Source organism: Epargyreus clarus, unplaced genomic scaffold (assembly GCF_041222505.1).
Source record: "Epargyreus clarus isolate Ecla_fem2 unplaced genomic scaffold, WU_Ecla_fem_2.2 ptg000029l, whole genome shotgun sequence".
Taxonomy (NCBI): Eukaryota; Metazoa; Arthropoda; class Insecta; order Lepidoptera; family Hesperiidae; genus Epargyreus; species Epargyreus clarus.
In genome coordinates, this window is record NW_027332235.1 from 4,946,810 (window position 1) to 4,972,237 (window position 25,428).

General features: G+C 42.1%; 1 protein-coding gene across 5 annotated transcripts in view; it reads right to left on the reverse strand.

Annotated features, from left to right (window-relative positions):
- REPTOR-BP (REPTOR-binding partner) overlaps window positions 1-25,428 on the reverse strand; it is a 69,664-nt gene that overhangs the window by 18,942 nt on the left and 25,294 nt on the right. The window contains exon 1 of one of the 5 annotated variants that reach the window (XM_073089368.1): window positions 47-67. The exons of the other annotated variants lie outside the window; for them this stretch is intronic. Within the exon in view, the coding sequence (XP_072945469.1) occupies window positions 47-52 (6 nt within the window). The 5' untranslated portion in view covers window positions 53-67. Of the gene's footprint in view, window positions 1-46; window positions 68-25,428 lie in introns of those variants that run through there. 5 annotated transcript variants of the gene reach the window in all.

Here is a 25,428-nt window from a genome sequence, read left to right on the forward strand (position 1 = left end):
ATGGCATATTTAACATAATTAACATTAATTTACTTTTACAACATACCTTCATCCTTACAGCAAATTCAAAAACTATTAATGTCACCATAGTATATCCACTATAACAAAATATATCACTATCAAATGAAATACGCGTTTGTCTTTTAACCGTCCGATCAAAACTGATCTCGTCGGGCACTGGAGGCACTGAGAAAAGTTGGGGGGTGGTAAAATCTAGATCCAGTGCGCATGTTCAGTTGACCAGTACTCCGCCTAGAAGGGGAGTAGGGTGTCGATTGCGTCGGTGTCGACGGGGGAGTGGGGAGGAAACGGGAGATGAGGGAGTCACAGTCTATTAAAATCATCTATATCTGTTGATTGCACTACGTTTGTACTATTGGTAATAAATCAATAACGCCAGACTGTCGCAGAGGTCCGAGCTACAGAGCATCGCTGAGCACAATCAGATTGTCTGTAAGTCTCACTAGTGTTCGATAAGAAATTCTAGGGATCAAAAGCAGTCTGTCAATTTTAAACAATAAAAGAATGTTTGAGATTGAGACTGATCTCACCGAAAGGGCTTCTGGAATATGCCAGGCGGAGGTGTAAGGGTGGGCCTGAGTAAAACTAGACTTGGCATGTACAGACGACCTGGCATTGTCTGGTGCGGTGGTGTAGCGGTGGGGGAGGGAGGGAGGAAGCAGGCGAAGGGAGGTCTCACCATCTATCAAATATGTATGTTGAATGCAACTGCGCATGTATCAGACATTATAAATCAATAACAACTGATTATTCCTGATCGATGTATGTCACAGGGCGTGGCGTAATATAGCAATTTGGCATGGTACACAATAAATAAATTCTGCAATTTAAAATTAATTTACTTTGACAACATACCTTCATCCTTCCAGCAAATTCAAAAATTATGAAGGTCACAATAGTATAACCACTCTCTATCACTAAATCTATCACTATCAAATGAAATACGTGTTTGTCTTCAAACCGCCCGATCAAAACTGATCTCGTCGAGCGGGTTCTGTTCTAGGGGGCACTGAACAAAGGAGGGAGTGGAAAAATCCAGATCTAGTGCGCATGTACAGTTGACCTGTACTCCGCCTGTAGGGTGTCAATCGCGTAGGCGCCGAAGGGAGTACGGGGAGAAAACGGGAGACGGGGGTCGCAGTGTCTACTAAAATTAACTACATCTGTTGAATGCGCTATGTTTGTACTGTTGGTAATAAATCAATACAGCCGGACTATTCCCGACGCTCGAGCTATAGAGCATCGCTAAGTACAAAGAGGTTGTCCATAAGTCTCACTAATTTTCGATAAGAAATTTTAACGATTAAAGTCTGTCATTGATTATTAATTTGCTTAATAATATAGTAGTATTCAATTAGAAGTTGTTCTAAATGGCAGTTGACCAATTCAAAAACTAATAAGAATAAAACTTAAAATCAGTTCTTCGGAAATTTGTGCAATGGTACAATTATTATCTTAACCATAATTGACTATCCGATAAGGTACGAGTCGCAAAAAGGGACCTTGAACAAAGTCAGCCCGAACAGGTGCATTATTGATCGGCGCATGTCAAATGCGTTTCCGACGGTGGCGGGGATAGGGACCCCCCCATCCCAGGTAACCTAACATATTCACTATACCGGTTTATATAATATGCAGACTCATAATGAAAATAGATAGAGATACAATGTATTATTAAAATATAATTTAGTTCTCTTTTCCAATAAATAGATGATAATTATAAAGATAAACAAAATAAAAAAATGATTACAGTTGAGTACACTCACCGTCATGTGTAGAAAACATTGGAAATATGCAAGGTCATAATGACTCAACAATTCTAATCACAATTTAAAATGTCACTCGTCACGTGTTCATCATTACACAGTCAGATAGAAAATGACGCATTGGCTGGGGTTCCGCGAGGAACTGCGTGGGTGGGGGTGGGTTAATCTAGACCTAGTGCGCATGTTCAGCTGACTAGTACTCCGCCTGGAAGGGGGTAGGGTGTCAATTGCGTCGGTGCCGACGGGTGTTTTGGGGGACGAAACGGGAGATGGGGGTCGCAGTGTCTATTAAAATTATCTATATCTGTTGAATGCACTGCGTATGTACTGTTGGTAATAAATCAATACCACCCTGGATTTTTCCAGTCTTTGGTGCCATAGAGTATCGCTAAGTTTAAAGATTAAGATTAAGATTAAGTTTAAAGATTGTACATAAGACTGAAGCAGTCTATCAATTTTAAGCAACGATAAGTAGACGTTTGGACTTTTATTACTGTTACGTTTACCCGGGCAGTTGCATTATCGATTGACGCATGTCATATGAGCTTCAGGTGAAGCGAGGGGGATGGGAGGCTCGTACGTCGGATGAACAGAGCAACATTATACTGAGTATATTTTTACTGAATCGTGATACAAATGCATAGTTAAGATATTTTTTTTTTTTTTTTTTTTTATATGTAACCTAACGATAAGGCAGACGGGCTGCCTGATGGAAAGCAGTCACCGTCGCCTATGGACATTTGCAACACCAGAGGAGTCGCCAATGCATCGCCGGCTTTGAAGGAGAGCTCTTTTTACACCCCTCTTGAAGAGCCCCATGTCATAGTCCTGAGGGAATACCTCAGGAGGAAGTTCATTCCACATTTTGCACGTACGCGGCAAAAATGATCTATTAAACCGAACCGTGGAGGACCGCCACGGGTCCAGTTGATGTGGATGGAACTTCATCCTTCGGCGAGTGGTGCGATGAAGGAAAGGCGACGTAGGCACCAGATCAAACAGTTCCTCAGAACACTCACCATTGTAAAGTCGGTAGAACACGCAGAGGGAACCTATGTCCCTCCGAAGGCTTAAGGGTTCTAACCGATCAGAGATCACTGGGTCATCGACGATTCGCACCGCGCGTTTCTGTACGGAGTCAAGTGGGTTAAGTTGGTATTGTGGTGCCCCTGCCCAGAGATGCGAGCAGTACTCCATGTGGGGCCTCACCTGCGCTTTATAAAGCAGCAGGAGTTGCCCCCCAGTGAAGTACTGCTTGGCTCTGTTTAGGACGCCCAGTTTCTTTGAAGCCAACTTGGCTTTAACTTCCAAATGACTCCGATACTGCACGTCGCACGAGATGTCGACTCCCAGGATCCCTACACTTTTACCAATGGTGAGCGGGGTACTTTGGAACTTAGGCGCTATGACGAATGGGGTTTTTTTAGCGGTAAACGCGCAGACTTGTGTCTTCGAGGGGTTGAACTCAACAAGGTTAAGACGACCCCATTCCGAGACCCGCTCCAGAGAGTTCTCGATTTCAGACACAAGTCGGATTCTGCTTTCTTCCACGAATGTCCGAGAGGTGTTCGCACGGCCTGTGTACACAGCATCTCCCGTGCTATCATCTGCATAGCAATGAATGCCACCGATTTTTAGCAGCATATCATTGATATGCAGAATAAAAAGCGTGGGAGATAATACAGACCCTTGGGGCACGCCAGCGTTGATGAGCTTCGTGTCTGAGCAGCACCCGTCAATTACGACCTTAATATGCCGCTCAGACAGAAAGCTGGCTGTCCATGTGCACAACCTCTCGGGAAGACCGTAAGATGGTAACTTCGCGAGAAGGGCCCTATGCCAGACCCGGTCAAAGGCCTTAGCGATGTCCAGGCTTACGGCCAATGCCTCCCCGTTGCTCTCAACAGCCTGCGCCCAACGGTGAGTGAGGTACGCAAGAAGATCACCAGCTGATCGGCCCTTGCGAAAACCATATTGGTGATCGCTGATCAGCCGGTGCTCTTCCAGGTACCTAAGGAGCTGCGTGTTTACAACACGCTCCATAGCTTTTGAGAGCAAGGAGGTTATCGCTATAGGCCTATAGTTGGCCGGGTCGCTGCGGTCACCCTTTTTGGGAATAGGGTGTACAAGGGCAACCTTCCACGAAGACGGTACTTGTCCTGTGGTGTAGGAAAGCGAGAATAGGCGCGTTAAGACGGGAGCCAACTCGGGAGCGCACGTCCTGAGCACCACTGCGGGGATTTCGTCTGGCCCGCTCGACTTCTTGATATCGAGGGACAATAGAGCTCGCCTGACAGCCTTCTGCGTAAAGCGAATATCCGGCATAGAGCTCTCACACCGCGGGATGGTAGGCGGTGTGGCCCCTGTGTCATCAAGAGTCGAGTTTGAGGCAAAGAGGGTACCAAGAAGATCGGCTTTCCCCTTTGCCGTGTGGGCCAGAGAATCATCTGGTTTCCGCAGGGGCGGTAGTGAAGACCGGCAGAAATTACCCTCGACAGCTTTGGCCAGCGACCAGAAGGCTCGACTCCCGGAGGGGTAACCAAGTAGCCGCTCGCCAATTCTGCCGATGTGCTTAGACTTCGCCTTGGCCATATGCTTCTTCGCTGAACGGGAGGCAGCATTAAACGCGGTTCGGAGCTCGGGGGTTTTTGGGTCCTTGCTAGCGTGTGCTGATGCCCAGGTTTGGAAGGCCTCCTGCTTAAGGCTTAGCGCTTTAGCACAAGACCCACCAAACCAGGGCTGACTCCGCCCGCCGACGGACACGACAGAGTTTGGAATGAAACGCTCCATACCCTGCCGTATCACGTCGGTTACAGACTCAGCACACGAGCTAGGGTCACCCGAGACGAAACATAGCTGCCTCCACGGGTACGAAGCCAGGAACTCCCGGAATCCGTCCCAGTCTGCTGACTTGTAATGCCAAACTTGTCGTCTCCCGGGGGGACGTGTCTCCACGGGGTACGACAAGGGCACAGTCGAACTTACCAAGCAATGGTCAGAGGATCCAAGGGGAGCCTTGACCATTACTTGGTAGTCCACCGGATGGGTAGTCAGCAGTAGGTCCAGCAAAGAGGCAGTATGGGTCTCTACATCAGGCACCCTAGTGAAACCAGGTACGACCTGAGAGAGCCCATATGCCAAGGAGAAGTCATATGCAGATCTCCCGGCAAAGTCGGTGGTCCGGGATCCCAGCCAATCAACATGATGAGCGTTGAAATCACCGAGAACCACCAACTCTGCCGAAGGACACTGCTGCAGCATTCTGTCGGTTGCCCACTGGACGTGCTCGAATAATCGAGTTGTCTCCACGTCTCCGCTATAGGACCTATACAGGCACGCGTAGACACGGGTAAGACCTCCGACGTCCGCGCGCAGCCACAACAATGATAGGTCCTTGTCTTCGAGAAAGCTGAGACGGCGATAGCAGACGTCCCCCCGAACATACACACATACCCCGGCACGACGCCTGAAGGCATGTTCTAAATTGTAACCGGGGTATTCCAAATACGATGTATCGTCCGGGGTAGATATCTGCGTCTCCGTCAAAAAGAGAAAAGCCGGCTTTACCGTCTCAAGGTGGTGGTGGACGGCATTCAGATTGGAATGGACTCCTCTGATATTGCACATATCCACAGTAAATGTGGAAGAGGTCGCCGCTGTGCAACTTTTCTTCTTTTTATTAGGCTTTCTCATAGTTGGTGGTTGTTCCAAAAAGGGCGGGAATTTGAAAGGATTTGCAATGCTCCGCCAACGCCTCACGGGACAAAGTATGAGTCTCGTGACACCGAGCCTACGGAGGTGATGTGGGATGCTGGCGCGGGGGACGGAAGGGCCCCCGGTCCCCCCCGTGCACGACTACCCGGCTCCACTCCGGTCTCTTACTCCGGCAAGGTAGCCGCGCAACGGGATTTTTCGCCGGTTGGCGGGACAGCCTCCCGGGCCAGAGGTTAACAGTGTTGCCCGGGTTCGGGTCCCCAACTAACCGGCGGGCGGCCAGCGGACAACCGTTTCACCGGGTCTCCCTGGCCCCCGCGCCAACACACCACGCCCCCAGGGGCAACGATGCTTAAAGAGACTCAACGGACCCGTACAGTACGCCGTCGGAAGCACCACAGGGGGATGGGAAGGGAGGGATAAGGGGATGAACTGGCTCCCAGGCGCACTACCGAAACACGACGAGTCGTTATTAGCGGTAGACTCCGACCTGAGGGTGGTAGCTAGCCAGGCAGATCCCACGAAGAGATCTTACCACCAAGCGAGACACCTTCGGGAATTACGCCAGGCGGTGTCAGACCCAGCAACCAGTGGGACCGTCGCAGTAGGATGTTAAATGCCCGAGTAGACGCTGCTGCCCATCTACCCGGTAGATGCCCTTAGTCGGCTTCTACGACACCCACGGGCAGGTATGGGGTGGTCTATTCGCCGCCGGAGCCACACGGCACAAAATATTTATAAATTCCTAAGGAATTTGTATTCAATTCTGAAAATTCAGATGGGCTAATGGTTAATAAAGAAATAGTGTGAAAATATATGTAATAAAATACTATAACTAAAATACTTTATGTCCTAACACTTACCCTGATCTGCAGAAGGCATTGAGAATTGACAAAGTAATCACAACATAACTATTAACCAACATGGATTATAACAGAGTACCACGAGAGAGCGTGTTACTGTTTGGACCGACCGCGGGAGACTGATCTCACCGATAGGGGTTCTGGAATATGCCAGGCAGAGGTGAAGGGTGGGGGTGGGTAAATCTAGACTTGGTGCGCATGTACAGACGACCTGAGATCCTCACGTGCCGAGGCGAGGTTGCGGGGGAGGGAGGGAGGTAACGTTGGCGGCGAGTGGGGTGCAGGGATGAAGCCGGCGAAGGGAGGTCTCACCATCTATCAAATATGTATGTTGAATGCAACTGCGCATGTATCAGACAGTATAAATCAATATCGTCTGATTATTCCAGCTTGGTGCATGCCACAAGGCGTGGCATAATATTTCAATTTAAATGTTCAAGTTATTTTTTGCATTGATGTGGACTGAGATGGCATATTTGACATAATTAACATTAATTTACTTTTACAACATACCTTCATCCTTACAGCAAATTCAAAAACTATTATTGTCACCATAGTATAACCACTCTCTATCACCAAATCTATCACTATCAAATGAAATACGTGTTTGTCTTTAAACCGCCCGATCAAAACTGATCTCGTCGAGCGGGGTCTGTTCCAGGGGGCACTGAACAAAGGAGGGAGTGGAAAAATCCAGATCTAGTGCGCATGTACAGTTGACCTGTACTCCGCCTGAAAGGGGGTAAGGTGTCAATCGCGTAGGCGCCGAAGGGAGTACGGGAAGGAAACGGGAGACGGGGGTCGCAGTGTCTACTAAAATTAACTACATCTGTTGAATGCGCTATGTTTGTACTGTTGGTAATAAATCAATACAGCCGGACTATTCCCGACGCTCGAGCTATAGAGCATCGCTAAGTACAAAGAGGTTGTCCATAAGTCTCACTAATATTCGATAAGAAATTTTAACGATTAAAGTCTGTCATTGATTATTAATTTGCTTTATAATATAGTAGTATTCAATTAGAAGTTGTTCAAAATGGCAGTTGACCAATTCAAAAACTAATAAGAATAAAACTTAATATCAGTTCTTCGGAAATTTGTGCAATAATACAATTATTATCTTAACCATCATTGACTATCCGATAAGGTACGAGTCGCAAAAAGGGACCTTGAACAAAGGCAGCCCGAGCAGGTGCATTATCGATCGGCGCATGTCAAATGCGTTTCCGACGAAGGGGGTAGGGATCCCCCCCCCACCCCCACTGGCTGGGGTTCCGCGAGGAACTGCGTGGTTGGGGGTGGGGTAATCTAGACCTAGTGCGCATATTCAGTTGACGAGTACTCCGCCTGGAAGGGGGTAAGGTGTCAATTGCGTCGGTGCCGACGGGTGTTTGGGGGGACGAAACGGGAGATGGGGGTCGCAGTGTTTATTAAAATCATCTATATCTGTTGAATGCACTACGTATGTACTGTTGGTAATAAATCAATAAGGTTCTGGACTGTTCCAGACTTTCGTGCCATAGAGTATCGCTAAGTTAATAGAGATTGTACATAAGACTGACTAATTGTCAATAAGAAATTTCAGGGATAAAAAGCAGTCTATCAATTTTAAGCAACAATAGGAGGATGTTTGGACTTTAATTGAATACAATATAGAAAAACAAACCGGCTTAAACAAAAATTTTATCGGGAAAGTCACAGAGTGGTAAAGATAGCCTGATTACGTTTAAACGGGCCGTTGCATTAACGATTGACGCATGGCATATGCGCTTCAGGTGAAGCGAGAAGGATAAAAGGCTCGTACGTAGGATGACCGGAGCAGTATTATACTGAGTATCTTTTTACTGAATAGTAATAGAAATGCATAGTTAAGATATTTATAAATTCCTAAGGTATTGTATACAGATAAGAAAATTCAGATGACCTAATCGGTTATAAAGAAAGACTATAACTAAAATACTTTACGTCCCAACACTTACCCTCATCTGCAGAAGGCATTGCGAATTGAAAGGATAATCACAACATAACTATTAACCTACATGAATTATTACCGAGTACCACGAGAGAGCGTGTTACTTTTTGGGCCGACCGCGAGACTGATCTCACCGATAGGGGTTCTGAAACATGCCAGGCGGAGGTGAAGGGTACGGGTGGGTAAATCTAGACTTGGTGCGCATGTACAGACGACCTGGAATCCTCCAGTGTGGAGGCGAGGTTGCGGGGGAGGGTGGGAGGTAAAGTCGGCGCCGAGTTGGGTGTAGGGATGTAGCACGCCAAAGGGGGGTCTCGCTATCTATCAATTATGTATGTTGTATGCAACTGCGCATGTATCAGACAGTATAAATAAATATCGACTGATTGTTCCTGTTTGGTGTATGTCACAGCTCGTGGCACAATATTTCAATTGAAATGTTCCATTTAATTTTGGACAGATATGGACAGTTTGTGACATACTCGTATGTTGGGACTTTTAAAAATATATAAAACGGGTTTCATTTTAAGATCTGTACCTCTAAGTGTATAATATTAGCACATTAACATTTGAGAAGGCATGTAACAAATAAATAATGCAATTTTACATTAATTTGCTTTTAAAACATACCTTCATCCTCACAGCCAATTCATAAACTATCAAGGTCACCATAGAATAACCACTATCTATCACTAAATCTGTCACTATCAAAAAAATTCGTGTTTGTCTTTAAACCACCCGATCAAAACTGATCTCGTCGGGCGGGTTCTGTCCCAGGAGGCACTGAGCATCGGAGGGGGGTGGAAAAATCTAGATCTAGTGCGCATGTACAGTTGACCTGTACTCCGCCTGGAAGGGGGTACGGTGTCAATCGCAATGGCGCCGAAGGGAGTACGGGGAGGATACGGTAAACGGGGGTCGCAGTATCCATTACAATCATCTATATTTGTTGCACGTATTTACTGGTAATAAATCAATTACGCCCGCCTGTTCCCGACGTTCGAGTATCCCTAAATACAAAGAGATTATTTATACGACTCACTAATTTTCAATAAAAAAATTAATGACAAAAAATCAATGTCATTGATTATTAATTTGCTTAATGATAAAGTTGTAGTAGAGTAGCAATAGTTCGTTATTTAATATTCCATTAGAAGTTGTTCCAAATGGCAGTTGACCAATTCAAAAACTAATAAGAATAAAACTTAATATCAGTTCTTCGGAAATTTTTGCAGTGGTACAATTGTTATCTTAACCATCATTGACTATCCGATAAGGTACGAGTCGCAAAAAGGGACCTTGAACAAAGGCAGCCCGAGCAGGTGCATTATCGATCGGCGCATGTCAAATGCGTTTCCGATGATGGCGGGTGTAGGGATCCCCCATCCCCGTTGGCTGGGGTTCCGCGAGGAACTGCGTGGTTGGGGGTGGGGTAATCTAGACCTAGTGCGCATATTCAGTTGATTAGTACTCCGCCTGGAAGGGGGGTAGGGTGTCAATTGCGTCGGTGCCGACGGGTGTATGGGGGGGACGAAACGGGGATGCGGAGTCGCAATGTCTATTAAACATCTTTATCTGTCGGGTCAATAAGGTCCTGGACTGTTCCAGACTTTCGTGCCATAGAGTATCGCTAAGTTTATAGAGATTGTACTTAAGACTGACTTATTGTCGATAAGAAATTTAAGGGATCAAAAACGGTCTATCAATTTTAAGCAACAATAAGAGGATGTTTGGACTTTTAATGAATACAATATAGAAAAATCAACCTGCTTAGACAGAAATTTTACTAAAACTAAAATACTTTAAGTCCCAACACTTTCCCTCATCTGCAGAAGGCATTGCGAATTGAAAGCATAATCACAACATAACTATTGTCCAACATGAATTATTACCGAGTACCACAAGAGAGCGTGTTACTGTTTGGGCCGACCGCGAGAGACTGATCTCACCGATAGGGGTTCTGGAATATGCCAGGAGGAGGTGTAAGGGTGGGGGTGGATACAACTAGACTTGGTGCGCATGTACAGACGACCTGAGATCCTCCCGTGCGGAGGCGAGGTTGCGGGGGAGGGAAGGAGGTAACGTCGGCGGCGAGTGGGGTGTAGGGATGAAGCAGGCAAAGGAAGGTCTCACCATCTATCAAATATGTATGTTGAATGCAACTGCGCATGTATCAGACATTATAAATCAATAACTACTGATTATTCCAGATAGGTGTATGTCACAGGGCGTGGCGCAATATTTCAATTGAAATGTTCAATTAATTTTGGCCAGATATGGACATAGAACAAGGAAAATTACTACAAAGTTTGAGACATATATTGGGACTCTGTTTTTACTAATTGTTTCAGACACTTATTATAATTTTGATCTTCAATTGGGAATGCTATAAAAAGAAGTTACGACGCTGACTGCCTGGGCAGTAGCATTATCGACCAGGGCATGTCGTACTTGCTTATTGAAAAATTTTAACTACAAACTTAATTAATTAATTTTTAAAAATATATAAAACGGGTTTCATTTTAAGATCTGCACGTCAAGTGTATAATATTAGCACATTAACATTTGAGATGCATTTAACAAATAAATAATGCAATTTTACACTAATTTGCTTTTAAAACATACCTTCATCCTCACAGCCAATTCAAACACTATGAAGGTCACCATAGAATAACCACTATCTATTACTAAATCTATCACTATCAAATAAAATAAGTGTTTGTTTAAACCGCCCAATCAAAACTGATTTCGTCGGGTGGGTTTTGTCCCAGGAGGTGCTGAGCATAGGAGGGGGTGGAAAAGACTAGAACTAGTGCGCATGTTCAGTTGACCAGTACTCTGCCTGGAAGGGAGGGGGGTGTGTAGGGTGTCAATTACGTCAGTGCCGACGGGTGTATAGAGGGATGAAACGGGAGACGGGGGGGCCGCAGAGTCTATTTAAATTGTCTATATCTTTTGAATGCGCTACATGTTGGTTCTAAATCCAAAGAGATTGTCCATAAGTCTCACTACTTTTTTAATTAAAAATTTTAGGGATCAAAAGCAGTTTGTCAATTTTAAGCAACATTTAGTGATTGTTTGGACTTTTATTGAATACCAAATAAAAAAATAATCTTGCTTAGGTAGAAATTCTATCGCGAAAGTCATAGAATAGTAAAGAATGCCTTGACTAGTTTTACTCGGGCCGTTGCATTATCGATTGAAGCATGACATATGAGCTTCAGGCGAAGCAAGGGGGGTGGGAGACTCGTACGATAAGACCCGGACAAATTATTCTGAGTATTTTTTTTACTGAATAGTTATACAAATACATAGTTGAGATATTTATAAATTCCTAAGGAATTGTATTCAGTAAAGAAAGCTTAGATGGCCTAACAGATTATAAAGATAGACTATAGCTAAAAATAAATTAAGTCCCAACACTTACCCTCATCTGCAGAAGACATTGGAAACTGACAAGATAATCATAACATAACTATTAACCAACATGAATTATTACCGAGTACCACAAGAGAGCGTGTTACTGTTTGGGCCGACCGCGCGAGACTGATGTCACCGATAGGGGTCTTGGAATATGCCAGGCGGGGGTGTAAGGGTGGGGGTGGGTAAATCTAGACTTGGTGCGCATGTTCAGCCGACCTGGCATCCTGCCGTGCGGGGGTGTAGTTGCGGGATGAGGAGGGAAACGTCGACGGCGAGTGGGGTGTAGCGACGAAGCTGGCGAAGGGGGTTTTGCTATCTATTAAATATGCTTGTAAAATGCAACTGCGCATGTATCAGACATTTCACACCAATAACAAGTGATTATTCCAGCTTGGTGTCCCGCTCAGGGTGTGGCACATACATAACGTGTAAAAAAGTGATAAGTACTAGCACTTATTTTAATTTACATTTTAATTTTAAAATGGTATACAATAAATAAATACTGCAATTTTGTATAACTTTACTTTCAACACGTACTCGTACCTTCATCTGTACAACAAATTTAAAAACTGATAACGTCATGCTATAACAACAATCCACCACTCAATTTCTATCAATATGACGCTTACATGTTCGTCTTTAAACGGCCCGATAAAAACTGATCACTTCGGGCGGAGTGCCATCCCAGCAGGCGCTACGCGTTAGTGGGGGTGAAAAACTCTAGACTTAGTGCGCATGTTCAGGCGACCTGAGTTCGCCCTGGAAGGGGGTTGGGTGTCAATTGCGTCAGCACTAAAGGGAGTACAGGGGGGGATCAGGCGAATGGGGACACAGGGTCTATTAAAATCATTTATATCTGTTAAAGTTATAACGTATGTATGTACTGTAAGTAAAAAATCAATAACGCTCAGTAGTTCCGATCATTTTAACAATGAAGCTAGGACATTGTATGTAACAGTGTGTAACTTCTCAAACACAAAGAATGCAAGATGAAAATACATCATCTGAAACTATTAGAATAAATTATAGAATCAAAATATTTTCTCAAGGGACAGATTGCATTATGCAACAAGCTTGAAAATACTTGTTTAATCGGATATTTTATAGACAAAAGTTAGGGTGGGGAAGGAAGACAAAAGGCCGCCCGGACAGTTGCAATATCGACTGACGCATGTCATGTCGAGCTTCAGGTGAAGTGGGGAGGGCAAATGGCTCAGAATACAGACACATCATAAATTATATAACGCGATACGTCTACACGATAAGTAATAGATAAAAAGTAACATCTCAAAAATGAACTTCACTTTAAAATGTAATACGTACCTTCATCCGTAACAAACATTGAAACTGGCAAGACCACAACACTATTATCACCACATTACTATCTAAATAAAATATAAATGAATATAACGAAAGAGCTACGTGTTGCTCTGTGGACCGGTCGGGGGAGACTGAATTTATCCGTGGGTTCTGGAACGTACGTGGCGCGGGTCTGTGGGTGGGGGTGGGTGTACCTAGACTTAGTGCGCATGCCCAGGCGACCTGTAATCCTCCTGGGTAAGGGAGAAGTTGTGGGGTAACGTCGGCGGCGAGTGGAGTATAGATAGCGTTAGAGCGAGGAAGGAAGCTTTAACAATGGCTGCCCGGCTAGTTGCAATATCGATTGACGATGACATACGAGCTTTAAGTGGAGTGAGGAGGGCGAATGTAATAGATAGAGACATTATAGATGATATTACTAAAATTACTAAGCATAATTACAAATTAAAGATTCTCAAAAAAACATTATTCAATTCCTAACATATTATAACAATTCAATAAGATCAAACGATAAGTAGAGTACTTAGCGTAGTACGTAGAGTAAGAATTAAAAACTCAAAAATAAACTTCTCTTTAAACTCTAACACTTACTTTCATCCGTAGAAACCATTGGAAAGCCAAGATCACGACACTATCGCAACATTACTATCTAACATAAAATATAAACGAATATTACGAAAGAGTTACGTGTTGCTCTTTGAACCGACCGAGGGAGACTGATCATATCCCTAGGTTTTATAATGGTAAGGTCTGTGGGCGGGGGTGGGAAATCTAGACTTAGTGCGCATGCCCAGGCGCCCTGTACTCCTCCTGGGTGGGGAGGCAGATGTGGGGTAAGGTCGGCGGCGAGTGGAGTATAGATAGCGTTAGAGCGAGGAAGGAACAAACTTTAACAAAGGCCGTCCGGGCAGTAGCAATATCGATTGGCGGCATGAAGAGGGCGAATATTATAGATAGACAAATTATAGATGATATTAGTAAAATTACTAAGTATTATGACAAATTCAAGATTCCCAAAAGGTCATTATTCAATTCCTAATATATTATAACAATGCAATAAGTCCAAACGATAAATAGTAGTAACGAGTAAAAATTAAAAACTCAAAAATAAAGTTCACTTTAAACTCCAACACTTACTTTCATCCTTAGAAATCATTGGAATTGCCAGGATCACAACACTATCGCAACATTACTATCTAACATAAAATATAAACTAATATTACGAAAGAGTTACGTGTTGCACAGTGTCTCAATATAAATATGCATTATTTTCCGTATACTATATTATGATTGTATTGCAAGTGCTCAATTTTAGAAAGAATTCAGACTTGATTTTATTATTAAAATTTGAATTTATACGTTCACTACCTGCCTACTGCCTACTGCCTACTTTTATATAAACAATTAATCAATCAATTCTATAATGTACATAGCGCGGGTCTGTGGCTGGGGGTGGGGAAATCTAGACTTGTGCGCATGTCCAGGCGGCCTGTAATCCTCCTGGGTGGGGGAGAAGCTGTGGAGTAGCGTCAGCGGCGAGTGGAGGAGGAGAATGCAGACAAAGGAGGTTGCGCTATCTATTAAAATAAACTAAGTATAATAAATGCAGCCGCGCATGTATCAGACATCGTGAATCGATAAAGGCTGATTATTCTAGCTTGGTATATGGTATGGGCGTATACTCTATTATATTATTAATTGTACTAGTATCGCCCATAACTAATTGTGTGATTACAGACATATTGTTAAGTGTTAAGGGAAGATATAAAAGACTTTTATTAAATGCATATCTTGCTTGCAACTTGTAACAATACAAAATTGGGAAAGCGTCAGAGCAGGGAAGCTTTAACAAAGGCCGCCCGGGCAGTTGCAATATCGATTGACGCATGTCATATGAAGTTCAGGTAGCGCGAGGAGTGAAAATGGCTCTTATTATAGCTGATATTACTTTTATTATTACTAAGTATTATTAGAAATTTAAGATATCGAAGTCATTTATCAATTTCTAACATATTATAACAATAACAATACAATACGTCCACACGATAAATTCAAGGTAAGATGAAAATACTGAAAAATAACAGTCACCTTAAAGTCTAACACTTACCTTCATCTGTAGAAAACATTGGAAACAGGAACGATCACAACACTACTATCACAACATTGCTATGAACATAAATAAAATATAGATAGATATAACGAAAGAGCTACGTGTTGCTCTTTGAACCGACCGGGGGAGACTGATTTTACCAATAGATTCTAGAATGTACAAGGCTTTGGTCTGTGGGTGGGGGTGGGGAAATCTAGACTTGTGCGCATGTCCAGGCGCCTGTAATCCTCCTGGGTGAGGGAGAAGTTGTGGGCTAACGTCGGCGGCGTTTGGAGTGTAGGGAGAAAGGAGGCAAGGAATGCAGCTGCGCATGTATCGAACATCGTAAATCAATAACTTTGTTTGCGTAACTGTTTGCGTACATTGCGTGGTCCAATATTAATATTCATTTCAGTATATACACTTATGTTTTTGTACAATCTTGTGTTTTTGTATTGCAATTATCCAATTTTACAAGAATTAATACTAATAAGAATAAAAGAAACAATACACATTTGTCATCTTTATCGTATTCATCTTTAGATCATATTGTAAACTCTAAATCCCTCATAACTTTTTGACTACAATCTGTTATAGGTCGATGTAGGAAATTTCTTGAGCTAATGCGCATATCCTGGACAAAGGTGGGCGGCCAATACAAAGGAGAGGAAGTAAACACATTAACAACGACAGGGGTGTGGGGGAGGAAAAGGGGTAATCAGGGGGCGCTGTGCTTGGTTAAAATAAACTATGTAGGAATATATTATTGCAACTGCGCATTACATGTTGTGACAGCGCTGCGCATTGTGACAGGGCGTGGCTCAATATTTTATTTGAAATAAGCTTATTCGGCCTTACATGAGTATGGATTTTTCAATTGTAATGTACCGTCACTATAACAAATTGCTACTTAAATTCAATAAAACAAGATGAAAACATTTCATAAACTCACTGAATATGGCTAAGTTACCTCCATAATATTGAGTATTTACACACTATTTCACTATAAAATGTTACTGTTGCACATCATAAGGAATGATGTGTAAGATTATATATAGAAAGTTCAAAATAAAATTGCCTCGTCGGCAGGGGTTCTCACAAAGCACTGGGGCGTGGGTGGGGATGGGCGGTAGATCCAGTGCGCATGTCTAGGCGACCTAGGAGTGTTTGCTCCCTTTGGGGGCGACGGAATTTTGAAGTGGGAACGGGAAAAGTGGTCGTAGCATCTATTATTATAACTATAAATCTTGTATGCAACTGCGCATGTACTGTACATTGAAAATCAATAACGACCTATGATTAAACAAAATTGCCCCGTCGATTGGGGTTCTCATGAAACACAATTGCGTGGGTGGAAGTGGGCGCTAGATTCAGTGCGCATGTCTAGGTGACCTGGCGTCGATTTGCGGGGTGGTAAGGAGTTGTTTCCCATGGAATCAATAGAATTATGGGGTGTAAACAGTGGAGACGATCGCAGCATCTATTATTATAAACCGGTACTGCGTATGTACTGACCGTAATAAATCAATAATGACCTATTATTCCAGACATCCGAGCGTGGTACAGTATTTTTAGCATATTTCCCAAAAAATAATAAGAATATTTATTCGTCGTGTATCTGTTATTGTTATTTTTAATAGCCAAGGAGACATCCGTAAAACGCTATAGCTTTTTACAGGACGAGTGGCGTCATATATTTCCCTTCCCAGTATGAGTCCGACGAGCCATATAGGAACATATATACAGCTCACATAGGGGTAAGATATTGAGTAATAAAATCCAAACAAAGATAAAGCGGGATAATGCAACACAAGGTATTTATGTATAAAAAGTCCTATACATACCTTCATTTGTAGAAGCCAGAAAAATCTTTCAACTAAACCGATGGACAGAAAAATAAAATCTTTTGCACTTTTTCACATTACAAAGAATCACGTGTTAGTCTTTAGGCAGCTGAAAACAAAATGGCCCCGTCGATTGGGGTTCTCATGGAGCACTGTTATGTGAGTGGGGGGGGGGTGTTAGATCCAGTGCGCATGTCTAGGCGACCTGGAGTCCATCAGGGGGAGTTAGGGGGTTGTTTGCTGTGGGCTGTGGAGAATTGTGGGCGGCAAATAGGAGTGGCGGTCGAGCGTCTATTAATATAGATATTAATGTCAAATGCAACTACGTATGTACTGGACGAAGTAAATAAATAATGACCAATTATTTCAGATAGCCGGGCGTGGTACAATATTTTTAACAGATTTCCCAAAGAAAAAAGGTTATCTATTCGTTGTGTGATTATGATTATTTAATAGACAAGGTGACATTCGTAAAACGCTATATCTTCTTACAGGACGAGTCGTGTCATATATTTCCCAATATGAGTGTTACGACCCATACGATAACATATATAGCTCACATGCGGATAAGATATTGAGTAATAAAATCCAAACAAAAACGAACCGGGATTATGCATAATCGATTAAGGTAACCCAGAGTCGGTATATCGTTAATCAAATGTAAGATGATACTAAAACAAATTCATAAAACGCAAAGTCTTTGTGTGTTATAAAAAATCCTATACATACCTTCATTTGTAGAAGCCATAAAAAAATTTCAAACAGACTGATGCATAATAAATAAAATATTTTGTACTATTGTATATTACAAAGACTCACACGATAGTCTTTAGACAGTTGAAAACAAAATGGCCACAGCGCTTGGGGTTCTCATAAAGCACTGTAAGGTGGGTGGGGGTGGGTGGTAGATTGAGCGCGCATGTCTAGGCGACCTGGAGTCGACCTGGGGGAGTCAGGTGTTGCCCCCTGTGGGGGCGACAGGACCGTGGGTGCAAACAAGGGAGGCGGTCGCAGTATCTATTATTACAATTATACGAAACGCTATAAATCAATAACGTCCAATTATCCTAGATAGCAGGGCGTGGTATGAGTTTTAATAAATAACCTGGGATTGAATACACAAAAAATACTATAATTTTATACACCATGAATGGCTGCAACTTGCTTTATGTTCTACTATTAGTTAGCCTTAGTACGGTCCTACATCAACGTGAAGCCTGGATTAAACTCATCCATAAAGTTCCAAATTCTAATACAGACAGACTGATGATGGAAAGTACGTGATAACCAAAAATAGCCAGATAATTTCTAACACCCTCTTAAACTAACAAGATTTAAAGGGATAAGACAGGGGTGAGGTATTTTCCAATTTTCCAATAGTATTGGAAACAGCCACTAATTTACATAAAAAATGCAGCTTTGAATAAGACATTAGGCAAGAAAACTATAAACAAAGGGGGCTGGAGTTAACCCAAAAAGAATTTAAAAGGACTTAATAGGAAACTCAACATATAGAAATAAAACATAAAGATAAAATTTCTTACCTTCATTCGTTGAAGACATTTCAGTACAGTATAAAATGATGTTACATTTTCAAAAGACGATTTCAAAGAACGTGTTAGGGTTTAGACAGTTGAAAAATAATGACGCCGTTGATTGGGGTTCTCATAAAGCATTTTAAATGGGTGGGGGTGGGTGGTAACTCGAGTGCGCATGCCTAGGCGACCTAGAGTCGATCTAGGGGGAGTTAGGAGTTGCTCCCTATGGGGAGAGATAGGGGGTGCAAAAAGGTGGGCAGGGTTGTGGTCGCAGAATCTTTTATAGCCATCAATATTGTATGCAACTGCGCATGTGCATAATAAATCAATAATAACGAATTATAGACGGCAGGGCGTGGTAGTGTGGTTCATGAGGTTCATAATTTACTGATAATATTCCTTACAAAATTTTACATACTACGAATGGCTACAACTCCCTTTAGATCTACTATTAGGCAGTATAAAAACTATTCTTTTTCTGCATTTATGGGAGGCCTGCAATATACCTCTTACTTAATCCCTTCCAATACTGATTGATGAAGGAAAATAAGTGGTACCTAAACTGGGAGAGATTTTCAAACAGCCCATAAAACTAACAAGATTTAACATCAGCTATGGTTCTAACCGGGACTTAGGCCTTGTTTCCTTCGAAACAATGCACATGTGCACAGAGAATAACAGTAAAACACAAAAAACACGTAGAAAATTCTATAATAATGACACTTATGTAACTTGACGTGATCTTTGAGATATTACTTTTCGATTAAAACTGTTACTTTTAATGCATGGGGAATGATGCATAATCCATAATCCCTAATCAATAAATTTAATTATATATTTAATAAATAGAACTGATGAAATTCAAAACTTACCTTCATTTGTAGAACAAATTTAAGTACGATGCACACTATTACGAAATGATATACCTATTATTTTTGCACATTTCAAAGAAATACGTGTTAAGCGTTAAACAGTTGAAAACAAAATGGCTCCGTCGACTGGGGTTCTCAAAAAGCATTGTAGCTAGCGCCCAACCCCACTTACGTAAAGTGGGGGTGGGGGATTGATCTAGTGCGCATGTCTAGGCGACCTGGAGTCTGGGCGGTGGTTGGGAGGTGCTCCCTATGAGGACACGAGGACAGGTGTGAGGTAAAAAGAGGAGGGATCGCGGCATCTGTTATTATAGTTATAAATCTTGAATGCAAGTGCGCATGTTCTGAACTTAATAAATCAATAATGACCTATTCTAGATGGTAGGGCGCGGTATAATCGTAGTCACGGTGACATTTGCAAAGTACTGTATTTTTTTACAAAACCAATAGCTGCTATTAGTGCTGTCACTAATGTCCGATTAGGTTGATTACGCACTCCAAAGACAAATATTTTTTTATAATACATTATCATTTAATAAAAAATATACTATGGAAGTACCAAAAGAAATAATATATGCTAGTTTGATTATAATAAAAAACATTTTAAATACTTACTTTGATATGTCTTTTACACGTGGCACAAAGATCACATGTTAAATTTAAGTTCATAATTGTGAACTATTATAAATATTCGCAATCAGACTACGTGATCTATTCAAATTTCGAACTGAAATATTAGTGTTCAGCATCGACTCAGAGGTGCAAAAGGTGGAGGTGGGATATGGGGGTAAGGCCCATTTAGAAGATATATGGAAAAGGATTGCAGGAACATTTTAGAATACACGACAAAAGTGATAATTAGTACAAAATCTAACTTCTTTTCTATACAAATGAATAGAAACGCTTGGGAAGTCCACCTGGATGATAATTGCCGCCCAAAGGAAATGTGTAACCAACTTCAAATAAGTTGTGTTGTAAGTCGATATTTGAAATTGTTTGTCTAAAAAGGTGTTCATTTAAATTTTAGAAACAACATTAAAAACAAACTTATTTTAAGATGTCTTTTACGCATGTCATAAACAAAGTTAGGCACAATATTTTAAAATGTAACACGATATCAATATTAAAAGTTGTGAGTATTCACTATTCCACTACTCGATCTCTACAAGTCCCAGACTACACCAATTGTTGAGGTTCAGATATGTAGGCAGATGTGAAGGTGGGGACGGAGTAAGTATAATCTACTGCGCATGTTCGGGCTATCTAGACCAGAACTTTCCGCAGAGGGGATCCTTCCGGGTGGGGGTGGCAAAAGGCGTGGGTGACTACTCCACAACCTCATCTCTACATATCTCCACAATTGTTGGGGTTCAGGTACGTGGGACAGATGCGAAGGTGGGGGGTGGGAATAAATAGGATCTAGTGCGCATGTTCAGGCTACCTAGACCAGAACTTTCCGGAGAGGGGGTCTTTATTGGGGGAGGGGGGTGGTATTTATTGTATGGGAAATAAACAAAGAACATCGGGATGGAAGCTTCCAGGTGGGCGATGGGCTGTAGGTGGACGAGGGGAAGGTGCATTGATCGATCGACGCTTGTCTGATACCTCTATGATGGATATTGAAAGGGTTTATCAAGCACATTTTAGTGGACTTATGTTATTTGAGGAAATTTACTGATTAAAATCATTTCAAAATCCACGACAAAAGCAAAAACTATGCTACAAGAATCAACTTCTTTTCTATACAAATGAATAGAAATAGTAAATTCTTGGGAAGTTCCTCAGGGTGATAACTGCTGGCCAAGGAAATGCGTAACTCCAAATAAATGTGGTTTTGGAGGTCGATATCTGAGACTGTTTTTCTAAAATAGTGTGCATTTAAAACAACATTATAAATACTCACATTAGGACGTCTTGTACACATCTGACAAATTAGGTTTGAATGAAAACTTTACAATTTATCACAAGGTAACGACAAGGATTTTTAAAAGATGCAAGTATTCACGACTACACAACCTGATCTCTACGAGTCCCGGACAAAACTAATTGATGAGGTTCGGATACGTAGGATAGATACGAAGGTGGGGGTGGGAGCGAATACGACCTAGTGCGCATGTCCAGGCTACCTAGAGCAGAACTTTCCGCACAGGGGGTCCTTCCGGGTGGGGGTGGCAAAAAGGCGTGGATGCTACTCCACAACCTCATCTCTACATGTCTCCACAATTGTTGGGGTTCAGGTACGTGGGACAGTTGCGAAGGTGGGGGTGGGAGCAAATAAGATATAGTGCGCATGTTCAGACTACCTAGACCAGAACTTTCCGTAGAGGGGTCTTTCCGGGTGGTGCTGGCAGTAGGGGTAGGGGATGGGGGACATTGAATACAATCGCGCATGTACATACTAAATCAATAACTATTGTTAAAGACAGAGTGTGGCACAGTATCTATATAAAATATAATTAAAATTGAAGGATCTCTTTGTCACGTTTTTAAATTTAGTTTTATAAAAATACTTGCGAAGTTTTCAGTAAATTTTGTGGAATATACTATCATTTCCACTAACAACAAAAAGATATCAACAATATTTATATTTTCAACAGTATGCAATATGTTAAGACGGAAATCGAATGAAAAATGAACAAAGAACATCGGGATGGAAGCTTCCAGGTGAGCGATGGCCTGTGGGTGGCAGAGGGGGAGGTGCATCGATCGATCGGCGCTTGTCTGATAACTTTATGATGGATATTGAAAGGGTTTATCTGGCACATTTTAGTGGTCCTAGGCTATTCGAGGAAACTTACTGATTAAAATAATTTCAAAATCCACGACAAAACTAAAAACTATGGTACAACAATTAACTTCTTTTCTATACAAATCTATAGAAACAGTAAATTCATGGGAAGTTCCTCAGGGTAATAACTGCTGGCCAAGGAAATGTGTAACCCACTCCAAATAATGTGGTTTTGGATGTCGATATCAGAGACTGTTTTTCTAAAGTAGTGTGCATTTAAAACAACATTCTAAATACTTACATTAAGACGTCTTGCACGCATCTGACAAATGAGGTTTGAATGAAAACTTTAAAATTTATCACAAGGTAACGACTGGGTTTTTTAAAAGATGCAAGTATTCACGACTACACAACCCGATCTCTACACGTCCCGGTCAAAACTAATTGTTGGGGTTCGGATACGTGGGATGGATACGAAAGTGGGGTGGGAACGAATACGACGTAGTGCGCATGTCCAGGCTACCTAGACTAGAACTTTTCGCAGAGGGGGTCCTACCGGGTGAGGGTGGCAAAAGGCGTGGGTGGCTACTCCGCAACCTCATCTCTACATGTCTCCACAATTGTTAGGCTTCAGGTATGTGGGAAGTGGGTTGCGAAGGTGGGGGTGGGAGCAAATAAGATCTAGTGCGCATGTTCAGGCTACCTAGACCAGAACTTTCCGTAGAGGGGTCTTTCCGGGTGGTGGTGGCAGTAGGGGTAGGGGATGGGGGACATTGGATGCAATCGCGCATGTACATACTAAATCAATAACTATTGTTAAAGACAGGGCGTGGCACAGTATCTATATAAAATATAATTAAAATTGAAGGATCTCTTTGTCACGTTTTTAAATCTAATTTTATTTAAATACTTGCGAAGTTTTCAGCAAATTTTGTGGAATATTCTATCATTTCCACTAACAACAAAAAGATATCAACAATATTTTCTACAATATGCAATATGTTAAGACTGATATGGGAAATGAACAAAGAACATCGGGATGGAAGCTTCCAGGTGGGCGATGGCCTGTGGGTGGCAGAGGGGGAGGTGCATCGATCGATCGGCGCTTGTCTGATAACTTAATGATGGATATTGAAAGGGTTTATCAGGCACATTTTAGTGATCCTAGGCTATTCGAGGAAACTTACTGATTAAAATAATTTCAAAATCCACGACAAAACTAAAAACTATGGTACAACATTTAACTTCTTTTCTATACAAATCTATAGAAACAGTAAATTCTTGGAAAGTTCCTCAGGGTTATAACTGCTGGCCAAGGAAACGTGTAACCAACTCCAAATAATGTGGTTTTGGATGTCGATATCTGAGACTGTTTTTCTAAAGTAGTGTTCATTTAAAACAACATTCTAAATACTTACATTAAGACGTCTTGCACGCATCTGACAAATGAGGTTTGAATGAAAACTTTAAAATTTATCACAAGGTAACGACTGGGATTTTTAAAAGATGCAAGTATTCACGACTACACAACCCGATCTCTACAAGTCCCGGACAAAACTAATTGTTGGGGTTCGGATACGTGGGATGGATACGAAGGTGGGGTGGGAGCGAATACGATCTAGTGCGCATGTCCAGGCTACCTAGACCAGAACTTTCCGCAGAGGGGGTCCTTCCGGGTGAGGGTGGCAAAAGGCGTGGGTGGCTACTTCACAACCTCATCTCTACATGTCTCCACAATTGTTAGGCTTCAGGTATGTGGGAAGTGGGTTGCGAAGGTGGGGGTGGGAGCAAATAAGATCTAGTGCGCATGTTCAGGCTACCTAGACCAGAACTTTCCGTAGAGGGGTCTTTCCGGATGGTGGTGGCAGTAGGGGTAGGGGATGGGGGACATTGAATGCAATCGCGCATGTACATATTAAATCAATAACTATTGTTAAAAACAGGGCGTAGCACAGTATCTTTAATAAATATTATTAAAATTTAAGGATCTCCTTGTCATGTTTTTAAATATAGTTTTATGTAAATACTTTCGAAGTTTTCAGTAAATCTTATATTTACTACACTATGCAATATGTTAAGACGGATATTTTATGGGAAATGAATAAAGAAACTAGGGATAGAAATTACCAGGTGGGCGAGGGGGATGAGAAGGTCCAGGTGAGCGACGGGGATGAGGATTTCCAGGTGGGCAGGGGGAAGAGGATTTGTTGACGGTCGGGGGAAAGAGGATTTCCAGGTGGGCGGCAGAGGGGGAGATGTATTGATCGATCGGCTCCTGTCTAATACCTTTAAAGGGGATATGGAATGGGTATTGAAGGCACCTTTTAGTCGACCTGTGCTATCGTAAATAAATGACTGCTCAAAATATTTTTATAATTCAATTTACATTAAACTGATTAACAAATAAAAATTGCAAGTCCAATATCACAAGTACGTAAATATTTTAAATACTTACATTGAAATTTATTTCGCGCATTCAAAATAATAACAGTAAAAACACTACGAGTAACTTTAAAAAAGTTGTTACTATTCACTGCAACTATACGCGGTCTCTACAGGTCCCGGACTAAAATGATGGCTGGAGTTCAGACACGTGGCACGGATACGAATGTGGATGGGGACAAAAAGATCTAGTGCGCATGTTCAGACTATCTAGACTAGAACATTCGCTGGCAGGGGGGAAATCCTCCTGGGTGTGGGGTAACAGGAGACGTGACATTATTGAATGCAACAGCGCATGTACTAGAATATTCTTGACGCCAGGGCGTGGTGCAGGATTTTTATGTTAACAGAATGGATGAAGAAAACAATTGAAGTTTTTTCGAATGTTGGAAGGGGTTCAGACCAAATAAGAACATTACCGATAAGTGCACTATAGATGATTGTAATGTTCTATTAAACGTAAGACTAAGTAAAATATAAGCATAAATAGATCATGAACGCCCCTCGTGGTAATATTAAGTTTCGAGTATCTCTGATACAGTTACAAGTTACAAAAAGGTGAAAAGGGAGTTGGCCAGATTTCCAACATTTTTTTGTCTATGAACACGTTGCAATTTTTTTTAACAACGCGCAATAGGGTGTGAGCACAAGCAAGCGTGAAAAGCGTCCTTATGGCGCATATTCAGACTACCTGAACTCACGGAAGATGGCGCTAATAGTCGCCGGATAGGGGGTGGGGTGGGGTGGCATTGGGTATGGGTGACATTGAAACTGCGCATGTTCTGAACCAGCAATCAATAACGGATAATTAATTTTAGTGTACATAAAGGTTGGGC